This window comes from Dermacentor variabilis, chromosome 4 (assembly GCF_050947875.1).
Source record: "Dermacentor variabilis isolate Ectoservices chromosome 4, ASM5094787v1, whole genome shotgun sequence".
Classification (NCBI taxonomy): Eukaryota; Metazoa; Arthropoda; class Arachnida; order Ixodida; family Ixodidae; genus Dermacentor; species Dermacentor variabilis.
The window spans coordinates 223,885,115-223,909,008 of record NC_134571.1 but is presented as its reverse complement, the minus strand read 5'-3'; the positions used below and the strand labels follow the sequence as shown (position 1 = coordinate 223,909,008).

Here is a 23,894-nt window from a genome sequence, read left to right as displayed (position 1 = left end):
GTCTTCATTCAGCATGGTTAATATTTCTCGGCGGCTCCATCACCTCGCACGTCGTCAACTGTTGTTATTCAGTCGGAAACGCAGCACTGTAGATTCTGCTTTCCGTTGGGAACAATTATGTGCGAACATAAAGCCTCTCGATCACACTTTTCGCGATTGTTAGGATCGTTGCCTGTTTTACTGAAAATTGAAAATGAGGCTTGTAGAGGAGCTCATATTTCTAGCTTACGTCAATCTGCGCGTCAGTCAGATACGATGAATACCCACCCTGAAAAAATTAGTGGCAAGTATAGCCGTCGTATTGAAGCTGATGATCGTTAGCAAGTCCACATTGCATTGTTTTCAATTTTAAGGCGAAAGCCTTTAGATCTCTATGTTTCAAGGACCCGTTGTGAACAGGAAATATCACGTGACCCAAGGAAGGCCCAAGGTGACGCAAAGCATGTCCACCCTTTTATAAGATAATGATTAGCCACGTTAATGATTTATTAGTGATCGAATTAAGGTAGCTTACGGAGGATAAAGATGGATTAGGGTGGATAAAGGAGGATTAAGGCGGATTAGAGTATATTAAGGTGGAGTAGGGTGTAGTAAGCAGGATTAAGATGTATGAAAGACGTTTAAGGTGTATGAAGGAGCATTAGAATGTATTAGGGTTGGTTAAAGTGAATTAGGGTTAATGAAGGAGTAATAAAATTAATTAGGGTGGATTACGGTTAAGGAAGATTACGTTGCATAAACAAGGACTAAGGAGGATTAGGGTGAATTAAGGTGTTTGAAGAAGGATTAAGGTTATCAAGCCTAGTGTAATAAACCTTAATCCATACTAATACTTCATCCACATTAATCGGCCTTAATTCTCCTTAGTGTACCTTAATCCATCTTAATTAACCTTAATCCTCCTTCACCCACTTCATCGACCTTTATCCACCCTAATCTTCCTTAATGCAACTTAATCCTCCTTAATTCTCCCTAATGCTCATTCATTCACTTTAATCCACCCTAATCCCCAATAATCCTCTTTAATAACCCTAATCAACCTTCATCGACTTTAATTCACCCTAATCCTCATTAATGCACCTTAATCCACCTTCATTCACACTTATCTCCCCTTCATCGACATTAATCCACCTTAATTCTCCTTAATACACCTTAATCCTCCTTAATTCTTGTTAATACAATCACTACTCAGTCATTCCTTTGCTATCACTAACCATCTCTTATATGCGGATGCACATGCTTTCGTTCGCTTCTGGCCTTCGTTTGGTCACGTGATATTTCCTGTAGCTCAAAACGCGACCTTGAAACATAGATATAAGGCTTTCGCTTAATGAGGCACCCACAAAGGGATGTGCCAAAACAGTAGTAGATCAGACGCACAAAGTAAAACATCTTATCATGTGGCAGAAAAATTGTCTGGAGTATAGAACTCGCCTCAAATCTCCTTTTAGAACACTATATCTGGTTCATACGGCTTTAAGAAAAAACCAGCCTTCTCATAAACGTTCCCTCATGCATCATCGATGCTGTTACCAGCATTTCTCAAAATTCTTCAACATCACTCGGGTGCGCAACTGGCCCAAAATAACATGCCTCCATAGAATGCTGCTGCCCGTCCGCGGGAGCCCAGGAAAAGAAGCGTGCCGTGCGCAGCCGGCGGGCAAGGAGAATCGAGGAGGAATGCGCCGCGAAGAGGAGAGCGTCGCTACTATCAAATTATCAAGGGGCTTTAAGGAGAAGGCAACCGTGGCGCCACATGGATTTTCAATAAAAAATGTCTCAGCGTGGGAGCCTTCGTTCGACCCGCAACACCATTCACGGAGGAAAGAAACAAACTAGGAAGGAGTGTCACGGTATTCTGCTAGCCTCGAGAAGCCGTGACACCATCTGAAGCCGTCCCTCCGGCTCGCCGGGGCCTTGTGCGCGGTGCTTTCGGTTAGGAATAGGCCCACATTGTTGCTGGACCATTCGGGTTTGTTTGGTACCTGGTCAAGACTAGTGGCTTAGTGGTGCCTGTCGTCGAAGGCACGGAGGCGCGTAGGAAGTACAACGCCCTCGGGTGCTACCACGGGCGTCGTTCTTCGCTTCAAACGAGTTGCCTTGAAACGCGGAGAAAGACTGGGGAGTCAGACTCGTGGCGACATAAGTTTCTAAGCATCACTTGCGCTTACCACCGCAGTTAGTCGGTGCTGTCATCTCTAAAACCGTGCAGAGTATGCCGGCCCAAGCGTGGTCTACTGCTTCGTCAAATCAGCTGTTGTGTACCTGAAACTCCGGTGCGTATTTTCTTGTAATTTTTTGTTCCGCGGTCCAACCCCTATATAGTATGAAATAATATACCTCGCGAGATAATATTTGTCGCGTGCTTGCTTAGTAAAAGGTTCTGCTTTGCGTCTTTCGTTGTGAAAGAAATAAATAGCATTACCCTGCAATCTATAAGCCGAAGTATGGCCCTTTCTTGAGATTTACGTGCACTATTTTGTAAGATTGTGTGGGGCGACGTCCTTACGCTGGTTGAGACGTGCCTGTTGAGTTCTCGTCGGACTGTTGAGAGGCAGAAGGCATTGAGCAGAATAACAGCGTCGACTGGGACCGTCTGCCATAACAGTGGGCCGGCACAGCCTCAACTATGGTCGGAGTCCCCGGCTCGCTCGGCCATCGTTCGGTACAAGACGGGGCGAATTTTTTTTCACATGGATAAGCAGTCGCTGGGGAACCTGGGCGCTCACTTAAGCGCCTGCACATGTTTGTAGGTGGAAAAGACATCAGACTCTTTCCCAGGAGATGCCCCCAAAAGCGACGAATCGCCTTCCGAAGGGCGGCTTGGTTACCTTCACACGTTTGCAGGGTGAAAGGTTTCCTTGCTTCCTTGAAAGCGTCCCGAAACGCGGCCAGTCTTCCTTGAGGCGGTCGTTCCGGGTTTTTAGGCCTAATGCCGATACCTTTGTTCGCTACTGCATTGGCGCCTGTCTGCTGGTTGCTTAAGCGGCGAGCAGTGTGGTGCTTCGGCGGTTTACATGATTGACATAACACAGACTCGACTGCTTCACACATGAATTTCTCCGCTAAACTTAGGCGCACGTTTTCGACGCCGACTATGTGCGCATATTCCAAAAGCCCCGTAGCAGACGCAACCAAAGCGAGCCGACCAAAGCTACCGCTTGCCTATCACGTGAGGGCCTACAACCCATCATCCCATTCCTCTAAATTTTTTGAGTAAGCTTCAAGATTGTCACGTGACACTCCCTCCTAGTATTTTCCCTCCTCCATGGCCCCAATCTAGTACACACTAATCAGGGTATGCCCTGTTCTGGAATTCTGTTCCCAGTTTAGCGCCAGTATGGTATGGTATGGTATGGTATGGTATGGTATGATGAACTTTATTTAATGTCCTGAAAACCCTTAGGTTGACGCCGGCGGCTCCCACGTCGGGACATTAAGGTTTAACCTTACCGCCCTATCGTGGGCCTTCTGGACGGTCTTTACTTGATCGAAAAGAGTTCCACTGTGTAGGACTCGACGCCACCAGTCTCTCTCTTTGTCAGAGTCTGTGAAAGTCACAGGACACTGCGAAAGCATGTGATCCAGAGTAATGATGCCATTACACTTCTCGCAATTGATTGGTACCTCGGTTTCAGGATATAGCTTATTAATAAAGTTTGGACTTGGATAAGTTCTTGTCTACAACAACCTCAGAGTCACCGCTCGAGCTCTATTGAGCTTAGCGTGCGGCACTGGGAATTCCCTTCTGTTCATGTAGTAATGCCTCGTGATTTCATTATATGTAAGTAATTGGTCCCTGTTCTCCTCTTGTATATTATTAAGGTCCTGGTCGCGTAGTGCACAGATAGTAATTCCTCGTGCAGCTGCGTTAGCTATCTCGTTTAAATTCTTCCGAGATGGATCGACAGACCCCATGTGCGCAGGAAACCAGCGGATTTCGATCCCTTGGCTGTCCAACTCAACTCACCGATCAGCTGGGCAGCCCTTTTGGTTACAAAGCCAATGGTAAAGTGTCTAATAGCCATCTTAGAGTCACTGTAAATCTTCGTCCACTTGTTATTCCTTAAAGCCAATGCTATCGCTACTTGTTCTGCGACTGTCGTGTCCTTAGTCATGATTGTAATAGCATCCCGAGTGAGACCATCTGCATCTACTACTACTGCCGTAAAGGCTTTCTTTCCTCTGACCAATGCAGCATCTACAAAGCCGCATGTTCTCTGTCGTGTTCTATCTCTTGCACGAGAGCTTTGGCTATTGCCTTTCGTCTTTCCAGGTTGTGCACCGGGTGCATATTTCTGGGGAAAAGAGTCGTCTTAATTATCTCTCTTCTGCTATCTTTTAGTTCTACTGTGCCTTCACCTGAAATTTTGGATTCGGTTGGGCACCACCCTACCTCTTCCAGTATTGCTCTACCTAGCCTTGTTCCAGGGAGCCTCTCTCTGTGGGCAATTTGCTGAGCTTCAATTATCTCGGTTATTGTGTTGTGGAGCCCCAGTTTCATTAATTTATTATTCGGCGTGATAATCGGTAACCCCACTGTTGTTTTGACTAGCCTTTTAATTAATCTGTTCAACTTCTTTAGCTCTGTCTGCGTCCAACTGAGCATCGCAGCTACATAGGAGAAGTGACACAAGGCGGAAGCGTGAACCAGTCTCATGGCGCTCTCCTCTCCAAGCCTTATGTGTCTGTTAGTCATTCTCCTTAGCAGTCTTATTACCTCTACAGTATTGCTTGTGATGTGTCGTTTTGTTCTTCCGTTTGCCTCCAGGAATAACCCTAAGAGTCTAATGGATTCTACCTGCTTAATAGATTCGCCTACCTTCGTGGTAAATACTAACCTGGGTTCTTCCTCGAGAGCATATCCCCTCGGTTTTCTACACCTTCTTCTGTTCTTGAGAACAAGGAGTTCAGACTTATTAGCAGAGCATTTGAGTCCCATGTCTTCTAATATAGACTCTATCTCATAAATGCTCTGCTGAAGTCAGCTTTCCGCATGTCCCATACTTCCTTCAGCGGTCCATATGGTCACATCGTCTGCATAAATGGTAAAGTGAATGCCCTCTATCCCTTTTAATCCCTTTGCCACTTTTGACTTGGCCAGGTTGAACAGCATAGGTGACAAGACCGACCCTTGTGGCGTCCATCTGTGACCGAGATCCATCTTTGATTTAATATCCCCGTATCTAAAGGGAGCTGAACGATTGACAAGAAAGGTTTTGACCACTAAATAGAGTTTTCCCCCCAATCCCAGTTCGGAAATCACTTCAAGTATTGCTCTGTGCTTAATTCTGTCAAAAGGTTTTTCGGCATCCAACCCCAAGAGAGCTCGAGTGTTTTTTGGTTTAGCTAATAGCAGATGATGCTTGATTAACAACATGGCATCTTGTGTGGACAAGCCTGATCTGAAACCAATCAGATTGTACGGTAGGATGTCATTGTCCTCCACATATTTCGTTAACCTGTTCAATATGACATGCCCCATTGTCTTCCCTACACATGATGTTAACAAAATTGGCCTCAGATTATCCAAGTTGAGTTGCTTGCCCGGCTTTAGTATTAAGATAGTACTGGCCGTCCTCGATTCTTCTGGATATACCTCATTTTTCCATAGTTCAATAATGTATGTGGTCACATATTTTATTGATTCGTCGTCCAACTTCTTAAGCAATCTGTTAGAGATGTCATCTGGGCCAGCTGCTGACATACTATTCACATCATACAGTGCCGTGCGTACCTCACTTTCGGTGAATTCCTGATCCATATATTTGCATTCTACCCCTAAGTAATCGGGATAACTCACATCTTGATCCTCTTTCCTGAGGGGCAAGTATTTAGTAGCCAATCGCTCCATTATGCTCTCTGCGCTTGCAGTCTTACTTTCCTGGTGTACAAGTTTCGCCACTGCCGTACGTCTGTTCGATTTAGTGCCTTTTTCGTTGAGCAGATGCCTCAGCAGACTCCAATTGCCTCCACGTTTTATCCTTCCGTCTACACATTTACACACCTCATCCCATTTTTGTTTCTGCAAATATCATGCGTGTTCCTCTATATTCTTATTGATCTGAGCAATTCGTTTCCTAAGTCTTCTGTTTAAGCGTCTACCGTGTCTTCTAGGTCCCTAATCGCATTCCTAATCTCCTCCAGAACCGAGCACATCGATTCTGCCTCCGGAACTACAGCTCTCTTTTTGGGCGCCGGTGTGTCTTCTTCCTGGATGTTATTTCTACACACCGGCTTAGCTATTGCCACACTGCAGCTTTCTGTCCTCAACCCTTTTTTTTTTCATTTCCTGCAGCTGCTGCTTAAGTTCTTCATTTGCTTTCTTTAGCGATATAACATCTCTGATCAACTGTTCTACTCTTGCATCATTGCTTTGTTCCTGCGAGGCTAGCGCACCTGTGACTTTCACAGTACCTTTGACTTTCTTGGCCCAGGTCGCTCCTGGCTCCTTTTTCTTGTTTGTCTTCAGCTCCTGCTCCTCGAAGCACACCTGCGCCTCCCGAGACCTGGAACGGTTTCTTGCCCTCGATGTTTAGCGCTGTCTTGATCTTGATGTACTTCTCGAGCGTGAGCGCCTTCCGGCGCCTGGAGGGGTTTCCTTTGTCGGTTGGGCCGATTCCATCTCGGTCTCCACTTTGGAGCGCTGTCTTCTTCTCACTCTTGCTACATATGGTATTTGGTACCGCTGCTTGCAAGCCCTGTCACCTGTGGGGTGATCTTCACCGCAGAACATGCATTTGGGAGAGCAGATATGAGATAGAGATATGGTCTTGCATACCACATCCCCTGCACTGCACAACATCAGGTGTTGGACAAACGTCTCATCTGTGTCCGATTCTTCCACATGCGTAACATACGTCAAATTGCTTTCTGTACAGATAGCACCTCACGAGGGTTGACCCATATTTGATGAAGTTGGGCACCCTGAATCCATCGGAAAAAAAAGCACAATAACCGAGTCCGTAGCTTTCAGACGTTTTGCAGCCAACGCCGTTGGGTTGTATTCATGAACAATCTTTTTCGTGACCACACTCTAACTGTCATTGAGGTTCACTCTTCTAATAATCCCCTTGCACGTAGAGTGGGGGGCTGTTTCATAAGCGCTCACTTCATATTCTACCTCCAGGATCGTAATGGACTTGATTCTCACATACCTTTCAGCATGAGAGGAGTCCGGTATACTAACCACCACGATATTCTGTGTGAAGTTGGGGCAGACGATGTCTTCCTTCGCTTGGTCTGCTGTAAGTCCGGCTGCCTCGACGATCGCTTCTCCAATAGCTGTGCTGACCTTGTTCAGGTTGAGGCCTCCCCGAGGCCTAACGATGATTTTCCTGTGCTCCTCCGGCAGTTGCGACATTCTTGACGCCTTCACAATCCGGCGCTTCAGCTTGTCGGCCCCGGCAGAACCTTCGTTGGCGATCTCCTCTCCTTTTGATTCTTGGATCAAATTGGTGGCTCCACCAGCTCCCTAGGTCTTTTTCGCAAATCGCGATCTTCGGTTGGTGACCACCTGCCAACCCATTCTTTCCTCGCCTTCTTCCGTCTCCGAGGAGATTTCGTCGTCCAAGCGTATAACCGCCATGCCGGCTTGGCGGGCTCGCTAGACCTACGTGGCGTTAGGGCCAGTGTGGCGCCCACGTGCGATGGACAGAAAAGAGGCTATGAGGCGCCAGTGAATAACTATTTATTTATTATTACAACAGCAACAACAACCACGCATGTACGTATATAAATCTACTCATCAGGTATCTATAGAAATAAAAAATGTGTATTATGAGAAAGTGTTGCGCCTTTGAGAGGAATGCTACAAGTGTCGTCTGCTACGACGCCTGCTCGCTGCGAACGCGAGACATTTCACGCAGACGAGACGCACTTGCAAACTCTCTCGCTCTTTCGAAAGGCTGTGTAGTCTGTCACGATTGCTGAACGTGTTCAACTACTTTTAAGCACATCTTCTGCAGTGCTAGCTGCGACGCTTGTGGCTTCGTACGAGTATGCTTCATTAGATTTTATACAGACGTACTGCTTCTGAAGCGCGCGGCAGCATCTGGTATGGCGTGGCTTTGCGCTTACCCATTTTGCGACAGCAGACTACAGCCAGGGACCACCAACCTTTTCTACCACAACTAAGTTTTTTTTCTCAAATGTCCTGACACACATTTCAATGAGCACATAAACGAGCAATGCGCAATGAAGCCCTCAATTATACAACTAAGTACAACTGTCTATGTAGTAAACAAAATGCGTTATAGAAGCAGTCAGCTTTCTCTCTATTGCACTCTGCATCATTGGCAGTTACTGGCAGGCTATTATAAACCCAGCATATGTGTGCAGCTAAACTTTACAGCTTTGCAGCTAAACCACCCTAAGAGCGACTGAACGAAAGATGTAAAGTGCAATGGTAAGGGATAGGAAGATAGCAGTGTGGATGCCAACGAGGAAAGCCGATATTCCGCTTGACATTAAGAGAAAATAATCGGGCTGGGCAGGCCATGGGCAGGCCGGCATATAACCGGTTGACCGGTAAACGCCGGCCCAATCAGTCATCCCACACGAAAGCACCAGTAGATGCACAGTCGCCACGCATTTTAATAAAAGCCCCACTTAAGCTTATTAATAGGCACGCCACGTTGTCCGCGTGTTTTAAAGGTTCTAAGCATGGAACATATATGTAGTATCGTGCTTATATCAGTGGTGTCTTCTTCTTGCTTTTCTGAAATTTGATAAAGCACGTAACGCTAAAGCGCCAACCTAACACACGTAACAAACCAATGTCAAAACGGTCAAAACACGTTTTTTCAACTTCTACGATGGCGTCGCTTTCTCGTCAGGGCTTCGTCATCACACCGCGACACAAAGATCGGCCCAGTCGCTGGCCCTGCGCATTATCGCCACTTGGAGCAACAGAAGAAAGGCAGAGAGCTTTGCGTTGCCCTGCTTCAATGCGGGTCATAACAAGTGCGCTTGGGGCGAAACGAAAACTGCCAAAACATACCTGTACACTAGTTCGCCAATCAAGAGAATATCAGTTCGTAGCTTGCGCTTCCCATGATGGTCGAACGATCGTAGCACCAGAGTTTCCTCTAGTTATAGTAATATGAAACTGTATACTCGACGCTTTCGACCGCACCTCGAAGAGGCAGGCCTGTACAAGCTCTCGGCGTCAGTGACCAGCTCCTCCTGGATGAGGCGCATCAGCGCCACCAGCGACATCGGACTGGCCACGTCCTCCGGCTCTTCGACACCAGCGGCCTGGAACGCCGCCGTTCGGAAAGCAGCCGCTGCACAGCGCTCCAGTGCTTCGTCCTCGGGCGCCCGACCGCTCGACGAGCGCGTTGACTGGCGGGTGTTCTCGGCGGACATGGCGTCCAGGATGGCGTTCTTTACGAAGTCCAACACTTCCTCCACGCTGTCCTCGGGCACCGTGAGGCTCATCAGCTGCCGCACTACGGCACTGCAGCGCAACGAAGACCCTCGGGTAAGAGAATATGGAAAAACGAAGGCAATGGAAACACAGGGAAAAAAACAATAACAGTGAAGGGAAAGGGAAATGGCAGCCATAATGGAGCAGAGAGCGCTATGGAGATACAATAGGTACGAGGTGTTCCGGGGTATGTGTAAAGGTGTAATGGTTCCAGGACTTACTTTTGGAACTGCGGTTATTTGCTTTAAATAAGGGTACAATCAGGACTTCATGGGAACCAAAGATCAGTGGGACGCCTCGCAATGGGCGCTCACGGGAAGACTACAAATGAAGCTGCGCAGGGTGATATGGGCTGGACTAGACTTGAAGTGAGGAAAGCTCGCAGTAAAATTGATTCAAAAGAACGACTTAGGAATATGGAAGAAAGTAAATGGGCTGGGAGAGTGTTCAGGTATCTGTACAGGAAAAGCATTTATTTACAGCAGAGGAAGAGAACTAGGAAGCTTACCAGCAAGTATGTGGCCTGCAGGATGGGCAACACAGCCGCAAAGAACGTCAAGCGGAAAGTCCGAGAGGCCGAGAGGATATCATGGTTGGCGGCAATTGAGAGAAGCCTGCCGTGAGTAACTACTTAAAGGCTCCTCACCAGGTCTGGCCATTTTAGCTGACAAGCGCAGAGCTTACATTGCGCGATAACAATCGTGTCTGCAACATGGCTACGCACCGCGGAAAGATCTGAAATTTCAATCCGAACGCCATTTCCCTTTTCACTCACGGCCGCCGCGCTTCAAGCCGGATGGTGACGTAATCGGGTCCCTGCGCCTACGTAATCGTGTCCGCAGTATGACGTCGCTCGTGGAGACACGTGACTTCGAATATTATTGACGACAGCATCTGTTATCTGTGCGATCTGTTGTTGAATTACCGAACTGAAGTTTAGAGAAATAATAAAACACACAAACGGAATGTCTGCGTGTTCTTTTGTTTTACTTCGCACGAAGCAAGAGAGATGTACTTCCGCTTCGTCTGCTTGTTTCCATGGACGTGCTGTCACGCGCGCAGGTACCCAAACAATGCCATTTTCTACCGGGTTCCAGCGCATGATCACGCTCTGCGATCGGCTTGTTCTGCCTCAGAATTCATGTAGCACTGAATTATACGGCTAGCCATGTTTCCTTGTGCACAGCGCACAAAACCGTGCGCTGCGCGAAGAAGAAAACAGCTCGCGCGTGGCCCGGTCAGCGGAAGTGCGTAGCGCAGGGGAAAAAAAGCGAGGAGAAAAAAAATGAAGGCGAGGCCTGTGGTGTATGTGTCACGTGATCCTCGAGGTCTAGTATGGGCGAACGCAGGGAAGGAATTTCGTTTGCGAAGGCTAGACGGGGCGAGTGGAGAGAGCATCTTGCTTGGCAGTGGAGCCCGCCTGCTGAAATCATGGGTTCGCGGCACTGAAATATTTGTATCTCGGCTAATAATGAGCCGATTTGAAAAATTTTTGCTGCAGAACGCTCCCTAGAGGACACATATTAACTTCCAGCGCATAACCGAAATTTGCTATGGGGCCTGGTCAGGCACCCTCTAAGAGGAGGAAACCAAATCAGGAAAGAAACAACTTATGATAACCCAAAGGAAGCCATTATTTTTCGATGCGAGATGGGGATGCGTTAGAACACGCATCTAAAAAGCGAGATATAAGAAGGAAGAAGAAGCATGTGCTCGCTGCGGTAAAGCTAGGGAAACGATGGAGCATGTTTTATTAAAATGTGAAGACGTCTGCCCAGTGGTCGATTTAAGCCCCAATGGCCTCCTTGAAGCCCTTGGGTTCAGCGAGAGCAGCGGAAAAGTAAACATGTCCGCAATCGATATTAGTAAGAGGCGATTGGAAGATTGATGGAAGGAAAGTAGGGAAACGACAAAAAACGGCGACCTACAAACGCAAAGTGCGCAATAGAGGATCGGAAAATTTGGTTGTGGGAGTTCATAGGTTTTCTTTTTCTTTTTTTTTTCTTCTTTAACATAGGTAGGACATTAGGCAGTATAATAGCAAGGGCTTGGTGGCACAACCGACCGCCCCGTTCCAAAAGGGACGCTCATAACGTCCATCCATCCATCCATCCAAACTCACGTTGTCGTGCTCGTTTATGTCACCAAGTATTTTGACTTTTTCACTGCCATAAATATCCTAACTTCAGGTAGCCTTTCGATTCACTGTTCTTCTTGCAGGTCTGGTACAATTAGATGCAATTTATATTATGAATCATGAAATTCTGAATCAACCACTCATGTTTGAAATGGAGTAGGTAAACAGACGATGACGTAAATCGCTTTAAACATGTGGTCGATAGGTAAGACGAGACACAAATGGCGCAATTTCAAATTGTTCTTTGAAACAAGTTATTTTTCTATTTGTTCACATATCGACTTCGCCAAATTTGATAGCTGCACTGTCATAGCCCGGAATCGTAATGAATGGGCAAGGCCTATTATCAAGGTGAAGTCGATGTGGGAAGAAATAGAAAAATTTGTGAGTGCAGCGTACCCACGGTTGACAGAAAAGGAACTTTCGTTTTTGGATGCGTAATGGGTGCAGTGGGGGGCACGGTAAGTCTGTAAGCGCCTATAAGTGACGACGGTATTTACTAATAAACAAGTTGGAATTTACGCTATGTGTGTCTCGTCGCACTGGTATTTGAAGCGCATTTACATCATCGTCATGTCAAACCAACTGGCCCACCTAGGTCTACTGACTAGTTGAACAGAGCAACAGCGCATGCTACATGCAAACGGAATGAATACGCCGTCAGTGTCGTATGCTCTCGAAAAAAAAAAATCGCGCGTCTTCCACGTGGGGAATTGGCGGCCATGCATGTTTTCATTTGATTTGTGTGCTGTATGTTTCAAATACTTCTATAACCTCTCTCCTTGCGCCACCGGTATACAGGTTTTGTAGAGAGTTTAAAAATATGCCGATGCACTGTAAGACGACGTGACCAAATGCATGTTGCTCACTTTTGTATGTAATCTGTAGCGCTATATTTAGTATCTTGCTTATTAGATAATTAGTCAAGATTAATTAACCAACTGCAGAAGCAACGAAGTTAAGCAAGAAATTTGAGTTAGAAAGTTGTACAGCGCTTTGTGAAACATCCGTTTACACAGTTTCTAACTTTCTATCTATTCAATATTGGTGCTTTTAAGCTTACTGCAGATGCCCGCGAAACACAAAAGGAAATGCAACATGACATTAAAAAAATTTAATTATGGGGTTTTACGCACCAAAACCACTTTCTGATTATGAGGCACGCCGTTGTGAAGGACTCCGGAAAGTTCGACCACCAGGGGTTCTGTAATGTGCGCCTAAATTTAAGTACACGGGTGTTTTCGCCTTTCGCCCCCATCGAAATGCGGCCGCCATGGCCGGGATTCGATCCCGCGACCTCGTGCTCAGCAACCCAGCATCATAGCCACTGAGCAACCATGGCGGGTACCACATGACGTACCCGCTTGTGCGCCCTGATTGCAGCGCTTCCAAACTGTCCGCGCACAACGAACATAGCATTTAGTAGGGCGCGCTGCCGCTTAAAAGGCGACAGGGAAATGCGCAGAGCGCAGGCAAGTGCACCAATTAATTTTTCGTTAACTTTTGTTGATGTTTCCTGGCTCGATCCTTCAGGCACCGTCCCGTCTGCCCTACGTAGGACTTGTCACACAAAATTTCATGCATTTTTTAGACCTAAGCATTTTCTTTGCTAAAGCCACGCCTGCTGGCAGTACTTCCCTTGGGCACAGAAGGGTTCAGTGCCATATGGCTCCTCACAGTCAAACATTGTCAAACGAGGAGTAGCGATGCTCTGTTTAGAATCGGCTCTCTGCAAGTCGTGTGTGCACAGCATGCAGCTTGCCTTTGACGATTAGATTTCCGGCTTAAGACGGCAGGGATCCCTGACTCGATGGTAACGCCAGTGATGGAAACCCTCCTGCAGAAGGTAAAAGGATCTAGGGGCAAAGGGTGAGGACGACTACTACGGACGTAACCCCTGAAGTGGTACCGCACGTTCACAGGGTCACTCACAACCTAAGCAAAATGGCAGGCCGATTTGGAGTCCCCCTTTGCTTTTCAGCCCCTTTTAAGCTGTCGCGGTTCTGCCCTCGCTCCTCGGGAGATCCTAAAGGAAGGCAAGGCTGTCGCATTAACCATTAGCATTATGAAACATCGTTCCAGCACACAATTGAACACGGACGAGAAGAGAAAGACATCCACGAACCGGCGTTCGTGTGTCTTTCTCTTCTGTCCGTGTTCAATTGTGCGCTGGCACGATGTTTCATAATGCTAATCACAACCAATTAGCCCAGCTGTCCATATTTAGTGGCATTAACCATACCAAGCCGTGTGCAAAAAGAAATGTAGGAGTTGTCTAAGAAATCCCCCTGGCATGTGGCAAGTCTTACGTAGGGCAGCCGGGATGGTGCCTGAATGATCGAGTAAGAGAACTTGAACAAAACTTAACGAAAGAGGAATTGGCGCACTTGCTTGCCCACTGGAATGCCTGCCCCTGTGAACCACTTTTCACGGAGATAAAGATTCTGGGGAGGAGTCAGGACTAGACTGCACGCGAACTGATGGAGGCATATCACATACAAAAGAAAGGCCACGACTGTGTTAGTAATACTTCCATTAGGATGTTTCAATTGGTGATATATTTTGTTGATAACTGGTTTCCTCGTTAGGCTCATGAGTGTTCTTGTTGCAGCGTTCTGCGCATGTTCTATTTGTCTACATACGCGTATTGCCATGGGTTGCCGTGGATAAACCAGTTGAAAGTTACCGCCCATGTCGTTTTTCTGTTCTTTTCCGTTGTCCCAGTTTCTATTTGTGGTCAATATAACATGCAGTAAATACGAACTAGGCCAAACTGAAGTTCTTCTAAAGCATATGTCTCATATAAGGAGAGCTAAGGACGATTACAAGTTACCCTAGTCCATAGCCATGCATCTTCTGTTCAACTCATTCGCTGAGTGATCGGGGCTAAGCTCCGCCTTCACTGGCTCTATGTCATGATGGCATGTCGTGTCGTCTACTTCACGGTTCACTAGCAGCAAGCGCACGAAGCCTCTCCAGCCTCTGTGCCAGCTGCTTGGCAGTCGACCACAAGCGAGTGCTAACAAAAGCAGCCTGCGTTGCGAGCATTCTGTCGCAGCGCCGAAAGTGTCTGGTGTTCCGGTAACCACAGGTGAGCTGGGCGTTTCCACGCATTCGTGGAGGCATAAACACAAGCTGATGAAGGAACTTCAACATAGACGTACGTGAGTGGCCTGATCGGTCTGCACGGTCCCACCACCTGTTGAGGCAGATATTAAACAGCCGAAGAAAGAGCTACTGTAGCTCTAAACAAGTGCAAAACATTTTAAACATTGGTAAAAATAACGTGTTAACGACCACGCTCCCCCGAAAGATTTACACCAGCAGCAAAGAACACACTTCGTTGCTGCTCCTGTGTTAGGTTAGTAAGTAAGTAAGTTTGTCCCTACTCCCTTTTAACGCAGGGCAGGCGATTTAGGAACCATAGGAAAAATAACGGTTTTTTACTGTCTCTCAAAGTTTATTTATTTACTTACTTATTTATTTAGTTTGGGCCAAATTTTGTTTCGATAGAGGCGAGTCGTTGCATCCAGATGGTCTTTATGCCCTTATACCCTAGGTGTAAGAATATTCGGCGGCTGTAATTGGCTTCGGGCATAAATTTCAACCTACCCATGTATTGTAATTTTGACATTGCTTCTCGAATTTCAAACGGTGATCACCCCATTTCACCTGTTATGGAGGCATTGGCTGTGAAGATGTTTCCTCCCAGCAGCCATCGTCCAAGTTCGTTCTGGTGCCGGTTTAGGCATTTTATTGTCTGTGTCCAGTATGCTAGTGCATCAGTTGCGTATGTTCTTGCTGGGACTGCGAGTGTCTTCCAAAGTGTGCGACCAACTGAATAAGCGTCGTACGAACATCGGGACAGCTGCCATACTCGACCTTTCAGATGGTTCGATTTCTTTATTATCAAATCAGTTTGTCGAGGTTAGGCTTTTTTATGTGATATTTCAATTCCAGGATACTTATATGTTGCTGTCTTTGTTATAGAAGTTCCTTCTGGCGTGAATGTAAATCTTTCACATATTGTGTTTAGGCACATCCATTGCGATTTTTCTGCGTTGAACTTGAGGTAGTCCTCAGCCGCAACTCGGGAGATATCTAGGAAGTCCTGTAGGTCTGCTGAAGACTCAGCCAGAAGCACAATATCGTCAGCGAATGCTAAGCATGAGATTTTCGTGAAGACCTCTTGGTGGTCTGTTGCTATTGCGGAGAGCCTCACTCCATATCCCTTGTCATTTAGTGCTTTCAGGAGGTCGTTTATATAGATGTTAGATAAGGTCGGTGATAAAGGACATCCCTGTTTTAATCCGGCCTTTAGTTTCACTTTCCGAGATTTTAGTCCATGGACTTGATAAACTGCTGTGCATTCTTTATAGAGTACTTTCAGTAATTCAATAATTCCTGGTCCAATTTCATGATTTCAAACTTTTCCTATAGTTTAGAATGTGATACTGAGTCGTAGGCTTTTTCGACATCCAGGAAGGCCAGACAGAGTTGCAATTTTTCCGTGTACTTCATCTCGATTATTTGGGTGAGAGTGAAAACGTGATCACTTGTACGTCTTTGTGGACGGAACCCATTTTTTGGTTCACTGTAGAGTTTTTTTGTTCACAATAGTTTTGTAATCTACGATTTAGAGTTGTACTGAAGAGCTTTAAAATGTTACTGAGCGCCGCTATTGGACGGTAGGCATTGATGTCATTTTCTGCTTTCCCTTTGCCTTTGTGAATAAGTTATAATCGGGTTCCGTTCAAGGCTTCAGGTATATCTCGTCTCGCAAGGATGTAATTGAAACAGTTGATTAGTGCTTCTCTTGATTTTGCTTGGAGAGCCTTGAGAAATTCATTTGGAATGTCATCTAGGCCTGATGCTTTCTGGTTCTTTAAGTCTCCGAGGCGTTGTTTTAATTCTACCATTAAGATCACTCCGGATAGACTCTCACTGTGTGGTGGTGCATTGTAGCGTTTCATTGTGTTCTTTGTGGGTTGGTGCAGTGGTGTAGCGTACCTTGCTTGTATGGTTTTAAAGCGGTGTGGTATGTATTGTTCTATTTCTTCTTTTATGTGGAGAGTACGTCCTTCACCTGCAACAACCTCGTGTAGGTCCTCCCGTGGTTCCAGGGTCTGTATAGGGGCCCGGAACTGTTGGCTGCAGTGTTTTCGCTCCTTTGTTACGTGTTTCTCTTGCTGCATAAATTATGTGTATATCTTTTTTGAGCACATAGTTTTGACTCGCTTTTCTTTGCGACAGGTATTCTTCCCAGATGTGATATTTTAAAGTCGTGTTCTCTTCAGGTATATGGCAGTGCTGTCTGGAGAGCGTCTTCCGTTTCTGTATCTCAGTTTTCAGCTCCTTGTCGAACCATGGCAATGTCCTAGACCGTTTGTTTTCAGTCGTTTTTGCAATGGTTTTATCAGCTATTGATAGACACTTTTCTGGGAATTTTTTATAATTCAGTGGTCCTTCTATTGATAGCTCCAAATCTCTTGCATATGCTTCAAGGTGCTGGTCTTTTCTCACTTTCCAGTGTGCTTTGGTTGACTTTGTCGCAGTGTTCTTTCGAGGTTGAATCAATGTTAAGCTTATTGCATTCTATTATGGTCAGAGGTTACATCCTCTGCGGTGACTTTAATTTCCCTGACATTGATTGGGGAAACTTGTGCGCATTTTCTCGTCAATCGAAAGATTTCCTTGACGTTGTCATGACATTCAACCTCAGCCAAACAGTAAACTTTCCTACACGTGGCAGTAACACCCTTGATTTAGTCTTTACGTCCAGCCCTGAACTCATCCAATCCATGTCGAGCACTGACGGTTTCAGCGACCACAAATCAGTTATTTTCAACCTATCACTTCCGTTTCCCCAACGGCAGCGCTCTGTTAAGTTCATTCGCGATTATGAAAAGGGAGACTTCGCCCGTATCAACTCAGAGCTTGAGAACTTTTTTTTTCATTTCAGGCTATCCGCGTCTAATAGGTCTGTCGAGGAAAACTGGCTAGCTTTCAAAAATAAACTTTCAGATCTGGTCGAAACCTATGTTCCACTGATATGCATTCGCGGCGACTGCAACAAGCCCTGGTATTCTAACTCCTTAAGGAGGCTTTCTCAAAAGAAAAAGCGTCTTTTTCGTGAAGCTAAAGGAATTGCGCTGGCTTTTAAATGGAAGAAATATTTTGCGTGCCTACAGGATTACACGCGTCTCCTTAGGTGTACAAAAAGAAAGTTTTTTCACAATGATTGATCTGTATGGCATTCTGCTAACAAACCCAAAGAAATTCTGGCGGATGTTATCACCCAAATCAAGCAACACTCATTGCATTACCCTTTTATATCCTGATGGTCCACAGGTGCCTCCAGAACTTCGATCTGACGTTATGAACTCTTATTTTGCATCAGTCTTCACACATGAGCCTGCCTGGAATACACCACACCAAATATCTTTTAACTTTCCTGCGATGGCCCCTATCAACATCACTACTGCTGGCATTTGTGCTCTAATAGACAAACTAAACTTGTCTAGTGCCGCCGGGCCAAACAACATCACTGCGAAGATATTAAAACACACAAAAAATGTATCTTCTCATTTTTTTGATCAAGCTCTTGCGAACAGTTCTATACCTAGTGACTGGAAAATTAACAAAGTTGTTCCTGTGTTCAAGGCTGGCAGCCGGAGCGACCCGTCGAACTATCGTCCTATTTCGTTAACTTGCATACCATGTAAATTTCTTGAGCATATTATATACTCGCATATTGCATCCCACCTGAATTCCAACTCCTTCTTCTTCAAAAATCAGCATGGCTTTCGTCATGGCTATTCATGTGAATCACAGTTATTCGAGTTTACCATGGACCTTCACCTAAACCTTGATTCCTTTTTCCAAACCGATGTCATCTATCTCGATTTTTCCGAAGCATTCGACCGTGTTCCACATCAACGTCTTATGTACAAAGTTTCAGGTCTTCACCTTCACCCACTTGTTTTAGACTGGATTCACAACTTTCTCACATCTCGCTCTCAGTTCACCGTAATAGGCGGACTTCCTTCAAGTTCTACTTGCGTCACCTCCGGAGTACCACAGGGGTCTGTGTTGGGCCCGCTTCTTTTAATTTTTATTAACGACCTCCCACTCAATATCTCATCCACCATCCGCCTTTTCATAGATGATTGCATTTATCTACCGGCGTATAAATACTAAAGACGATCAAGCTGCCCTCCAGAACGATCTGAAGCTCATTGAAAATTGGTGCACGTCGTGGGTGATGGAATTAAAGACTAGAAAGTGCAGTTTTATGCAAATTTCTCGGAAGCGGTCTAATTTAATTTATCCTTACTCTTTATTTTCTGAGGACATATTGCAGGTAGAAACTTATCGTTACCTTGGCATCACAATCAATAGCAAATTAACTTGGGTTGATCATATCACAAAAATAACGGCGACGCTTCACGTACACTTGGTTTTATCAGAAGATCACTTCCAACTTCCCCGCTAACATACGAAAACTGGCATATGAAACTTTTGTCCGCAGTAGGCTTGAATATGCATCCGCGATCTGGAGTTCTCATCAGTCCTACATAATTAACATGCTTGAATCCGTCCAGAACCGTGCAGCACGCTTCATATCGTCGACATAAGACTTTCATTCCAGCGTAAGCTCCATTAAACTATCACTTGGCCTCACTTCCTTAGCTTTCAGACAAAAAGTTGCACGCCTGTGTTTATTCCATAAGTTATATTTCAATTTCCCCTATGTGCGTGGTTCCCTTATATCTCCTCCTATTCGTACATCGCGCCGCCTATTCAATTCAAATAGCGTCCAACGACTTCATGGCTCCACTAATGCTTTCAATAAGTCCTTCTTTCCGACCGCAATTGAAGAATGGAACCTGCTGCCCGATTCAATAACTAATGAGCATGACGCGACAAGGTTTAAGGCGATGTTGCTAGATCATCTGGGTTGAGATGTTTCATTTTGCTCCAATTTGTGTTCATGAAATTTTATCCCTTTTCCTGTATTGAGTTTTTTTCTTCTTCCCTGTAACCATTGTGTACTCGCCCTGCTGCCCTAACCTTTCGCCGACATGTGTGGCGCTTGTGGCTTCAAGGCAATATTGGCAAGCACCGTGTTAACTATCGCGTTCCTTGCTTTTTTTAATGTCCCTGTGTTGATTGTTATGTTTTTGACCTTTGTTCTTATTGTACCTTGTCTACGCTCCCCCCTTATGTAATACCCCGACAGGGGCCTTTAAGGGACAATAAATGATGATGATGACTTCAACAGTTCTTATACTTCTCTTCATCTATGTGTATGGATGACATACGCATGTGTTGTCGTGTTGTCTCGTCATTGTACAGGTGTCGTGACCATGTGTTTGTTCCGTTGCAAGTAGGGTCCAGGTTGGCTATGTGTAGGTTGCACTGTTTAACTAGCTTGTGCAAGCCAGCTGAATTTTTTCCCACCCATATCGCTCTATTATATGGCAGTTCACGTCTTCTATAAGGACGACTGGCTTATTCTTGTAGGTTTGTTCTATACATTTTTAATGCAGTGATACATATTTTCATTCCATGTTTGTTGTTCTGAGCTGGTAGCCATGTATGTGACACTTATGTTGAGTGCCACGGAAAACACGGGGAAGGCTTGAGATGGAAATTCAAGACGATGAGCAAAACGAGAACAAGGTGAGAGCAGCAGCCAACTTTTCGAAAAGTGGACTTTTCTTCAAGGTGACATATGCTTTCCTCGCCACAGTATAGACTATTTTGGTAGCTGGGCGCCGCCATATGCATCATACTAGCGCCACATGTCGGCTCTCACCGGAAGCGTCATAGCCGCGCCATGCTGGGCTGTTAACTGCGTCGGCAGCGCATTTCGGCAACGTGTTCGTATGAGGTGTACCGACGTTTGTGTCTGTGAATTCCTGTGGAATTTTAACGCGATAGCGTTAAGGAGCTCGTGTCGCAGAAAAGCCGGTGTCGTCGGCGTCGGTGTCGGCGGCGTCGGTGTCGGCGTCGGCGTCCGCGGCGTTGGCCGTGAGCGATAAATCACGGCAGGCACTTCATAAATAAAAAGCAACTTCCAAGATGGGCTGGGTGGGAATCGAACCAGGGTTTCCGGAGTGTGAGACGGAGACGCTACCACTCAGCCACGAGTTCGATGCTTGAAAGCGGTACAAACGCGCTTCTAGTGAACGCGGTGTTGCCTTAAAAACGTGCCGTAGAAAGTTATACTGCGGTGTATATCGGTAATTATGAGCATGTAACTTACAGAAGTCGCATTTACACGAGTAGCGAAGTAAGTTTCCGCTACATTTCTTCTGCGCTTACCGCACACGCAGAGCCATCTTGCGGCAAACACAGAAGACCCCCTCCTCTCAATGTACGGCGCTGCCCCGACAGGTGGCGCGCCATGCGCGCATTGGGGCTGTGCGCGGACCGGTGCCAGGCGCGTCGCGGCTCCGACTCCCTCTCCCCTGACGACGCTTCGCCGTGCTCCCACGCGGTTTGCAGAATCAAGCGCCGTTCCTTTCTTTAGATCACTATCTATCTATCTCTCTGCCCGTGCCGATCACGACGTTTGGCTGGCGTACATCGTTTCCCCCTCCGAGACACCGAGTTCTTTGGTTCGTTCCGTTTGCTCAGGCGCACGTTTCGTTGCCGCGCCGAACGCTGCGTTGCTCGACGCTCTCCGTGTGATAGGTGGCCGCAAAGTCCGATGCGGGGCGCCTCGTAGGTGATCCCTGCGCCGTAGCGCATTGTCTTACACCCCTTGGCGGGTCGATGGGAACGCTGTCGCGTTCCACTCTTGAAGGCGAAGCTTAAGCGTCCTCCAATTTTTTGTTAGCGCGTTGCAGACGCATCTTTCTGCTCGCGAAGTCTTCATCGCTGCTAGGAAATGGCCACACAGTGGCGACAACGAACAGCAGCACGCAGCCAGGAGCCAGCGGGACCCGCACATTGTCGGCTGGGGATACAATCGACATCGGTGAATGTGTGCGCTCAACTCGCAATGTTTCGCGCGTAAGTTTCGCGTAGAATAAACAATGCATGCTGTGTTTCATCGTTCGCTGTGTCCGTCATCGCGCAGCCAGCAATTACATACAGGTGCGTCTGTGAGTTGTACTTTGAACGGGAGTGTTAGCGCAGCTGTCAGCTCGCACGTTTGTGGCGGCGCGGACACCGCATCTTCCCATCGCTCGCTATCCTTCTATTAACAATATCTTATCGCATGACTGGTTTCCAGCCAAGCTGCTTAGGATCGCTTCGCGGCGGTGTCTTCTCGAAATCTTCGCTCTCTGTCGCAAGTGCTTTCGACTCAGACATGTGCGGAACGACGCAGTTTGTACTGACCTGCGACCGCGGAAAGCCGTCTAGCCGTCCTAATAATCCGCCCGCATTGCTGGCATGCTACGAAGCCTCATCTCATGTAATAAATGGAAACGATATGGGAACAAAGCGATATCTACCGTCTCAGAAAAACGAGCACTCCGCGGTAGCCCAGTGGCTATGGCGTTGCGCTGTCGGACTTAAGGCCGGCCGCAGAGTACTGCCGTGCGTTGTGTTTACACTAAAGGAGCCGAGCTGGTCAAAGTAATCTAGAGTACCCCACTGGAAACAGCATTTAATGTTTTAGTGAAGGGAATGTAGGGACGTTGCAATTTGAGTCACGGGCATGACAATGTCGCCTCCCAGGTGCATCTCACAGTTTAACACATATGAGATCGATGATCTGTATTCTCCCATAGCATGTTCCCATTGTATGTTATAACCCGCCGTGGTGGCGTAGTGGTTACGGCGTTGCGCTACTAAGCCAGGGTCTCTGGACCAAATCTCGGCCACGGCGGCCGCATTTCGATGGTAGTGAAATGCTAAAATGCCTGTATACTGTGCATCGGGTGCAGGTTAAACAAACCCAAGTGGTCAAAATTAATATGAGTCGTTCTCTATGGCGTGCCTTGTAATTAAATCGTGGTTTTGGCACGTAAACCCTGAGAATATAATTTTTAATCTTTGTATTTGTTGCTGCAGTATATGCAAATATTGTGTGCAAGGAAGCTTGATTACTTATTCTTACAGCGTTCTAGTTTTAGCCTATATATACACTCACTGATTGATGTCACCTATTTTTCAGATGGAGTGACCTACATGCACCCAATGTTTGTCAACAGCTGGGTGGACGACGTCAAGGCATGGCCAAGTGTGTCTAGTGCCCACATTGTGTGCTATCTCATCAAGAGGAAGCCATCATCATCATCATCATCAGCCTGGTTACGCCTACTGCAGGGCAAAGGCCTCTCCCATACTTCTCCAACAACCCCGGTCATGTACTAATTGTGGCCATGCCGTCCCTGCAAACTTCTTAATCTCATCCGCCCACCTAACTTTCTGCCGCCCCCTGCTACGCTTCCCTTCCCTTGGGATCCAGTCCGTAACCCTTAATGACCATCGGTTATCTTCCCTCCTCATTACATGTCCTGCCCATGCCCATTTCTTTTTCTTGATTTCAACTAAGATGTCATTAACTTGCATTTGTTCCCTCACCCAATCTGCTCTTTTCTTATCCCTTAGCGTTACACCTATCATTCTTCTTTCCATAGCTCGTTGTGTCGTCCTCAATTTGAGTAGAACCCTTTTAGTAAGCCTCCAGGTTTCTGCCCCGTAGGTGAGTACTGGTAAGACACAGCTATTATATACTTTTCTCTTGAGGGATAATGGCAACCTGCTGTTCATGATTTGGGAATGCCTGCCAAACGCACCCCAGCCCATTCTTATTCTTCTGATTATTTCCGTCTCATGATCCGGATCCGCCGTCACTACCTGCCCTAAGTAGATGTATTCCCTTACGACTTCCAGTGCCTCGCTGCCTAATGTAAATTGCTGTTCTCTCCCGAGACTGTTAAGCATTACTTTAGTTTTCTGCAGATTAATTTTTAGACCCACTCTTCGGCTTTACCCGCCGTGGTTGCTCAGTGGCTATGGTGTTGGGCTGCTGAGCACGAGGTCGCGGGATCGAATCCCGGCCACGGCGGCCGCATTTCGATGGGGGCGAAATGCGAAAACACCCGTGTGCTTAGATTTAGGTGCACGTTAAAGAACCCCAGGTGGTCGAAATTTCCGGAGTCCTCCACTACGGCGTGCCTCATAATCAGAAAGTGGTTTTGGCACGTAAAACCCCAAATATTATTATTATCTTCGGCTTTGCCTCTCCAGGTCAGAGGAAGCCGGGTGACCTCAAAGAAGCTGAGGCAGACAAAAGCCTAGATTGCTACAGTTTTGTACAGAGTGGCTGGGTGCGCCATGTGCTTTGTCACAATGTTAACGCAG

The 23,894-nt window shown here is 46.5% G+C and overlaps 1 protein-coding gene across 1 annotated transcript in view; it reads right to left on the bottom strand.

Moving 5' to 3' along the window:
- The window catches only part of LOC142578529 (uncharacterized), a 36,330-nt gene that overhangs the window by 9,212 nt on the left and 3,224 nt on the right, over positions 1-23,894 (bottom strand). The window contains exon 2 of the mRNA XM_075687906.1: positions 9,137-9,479. Within this exon, the coding sequence (XP_075544021.1) occupies positions 9,137-9,479 (343 nt within the window). The remainder of the gene's footprint in view (positions 1-9,136; positions 9,480-23,894) is intronic.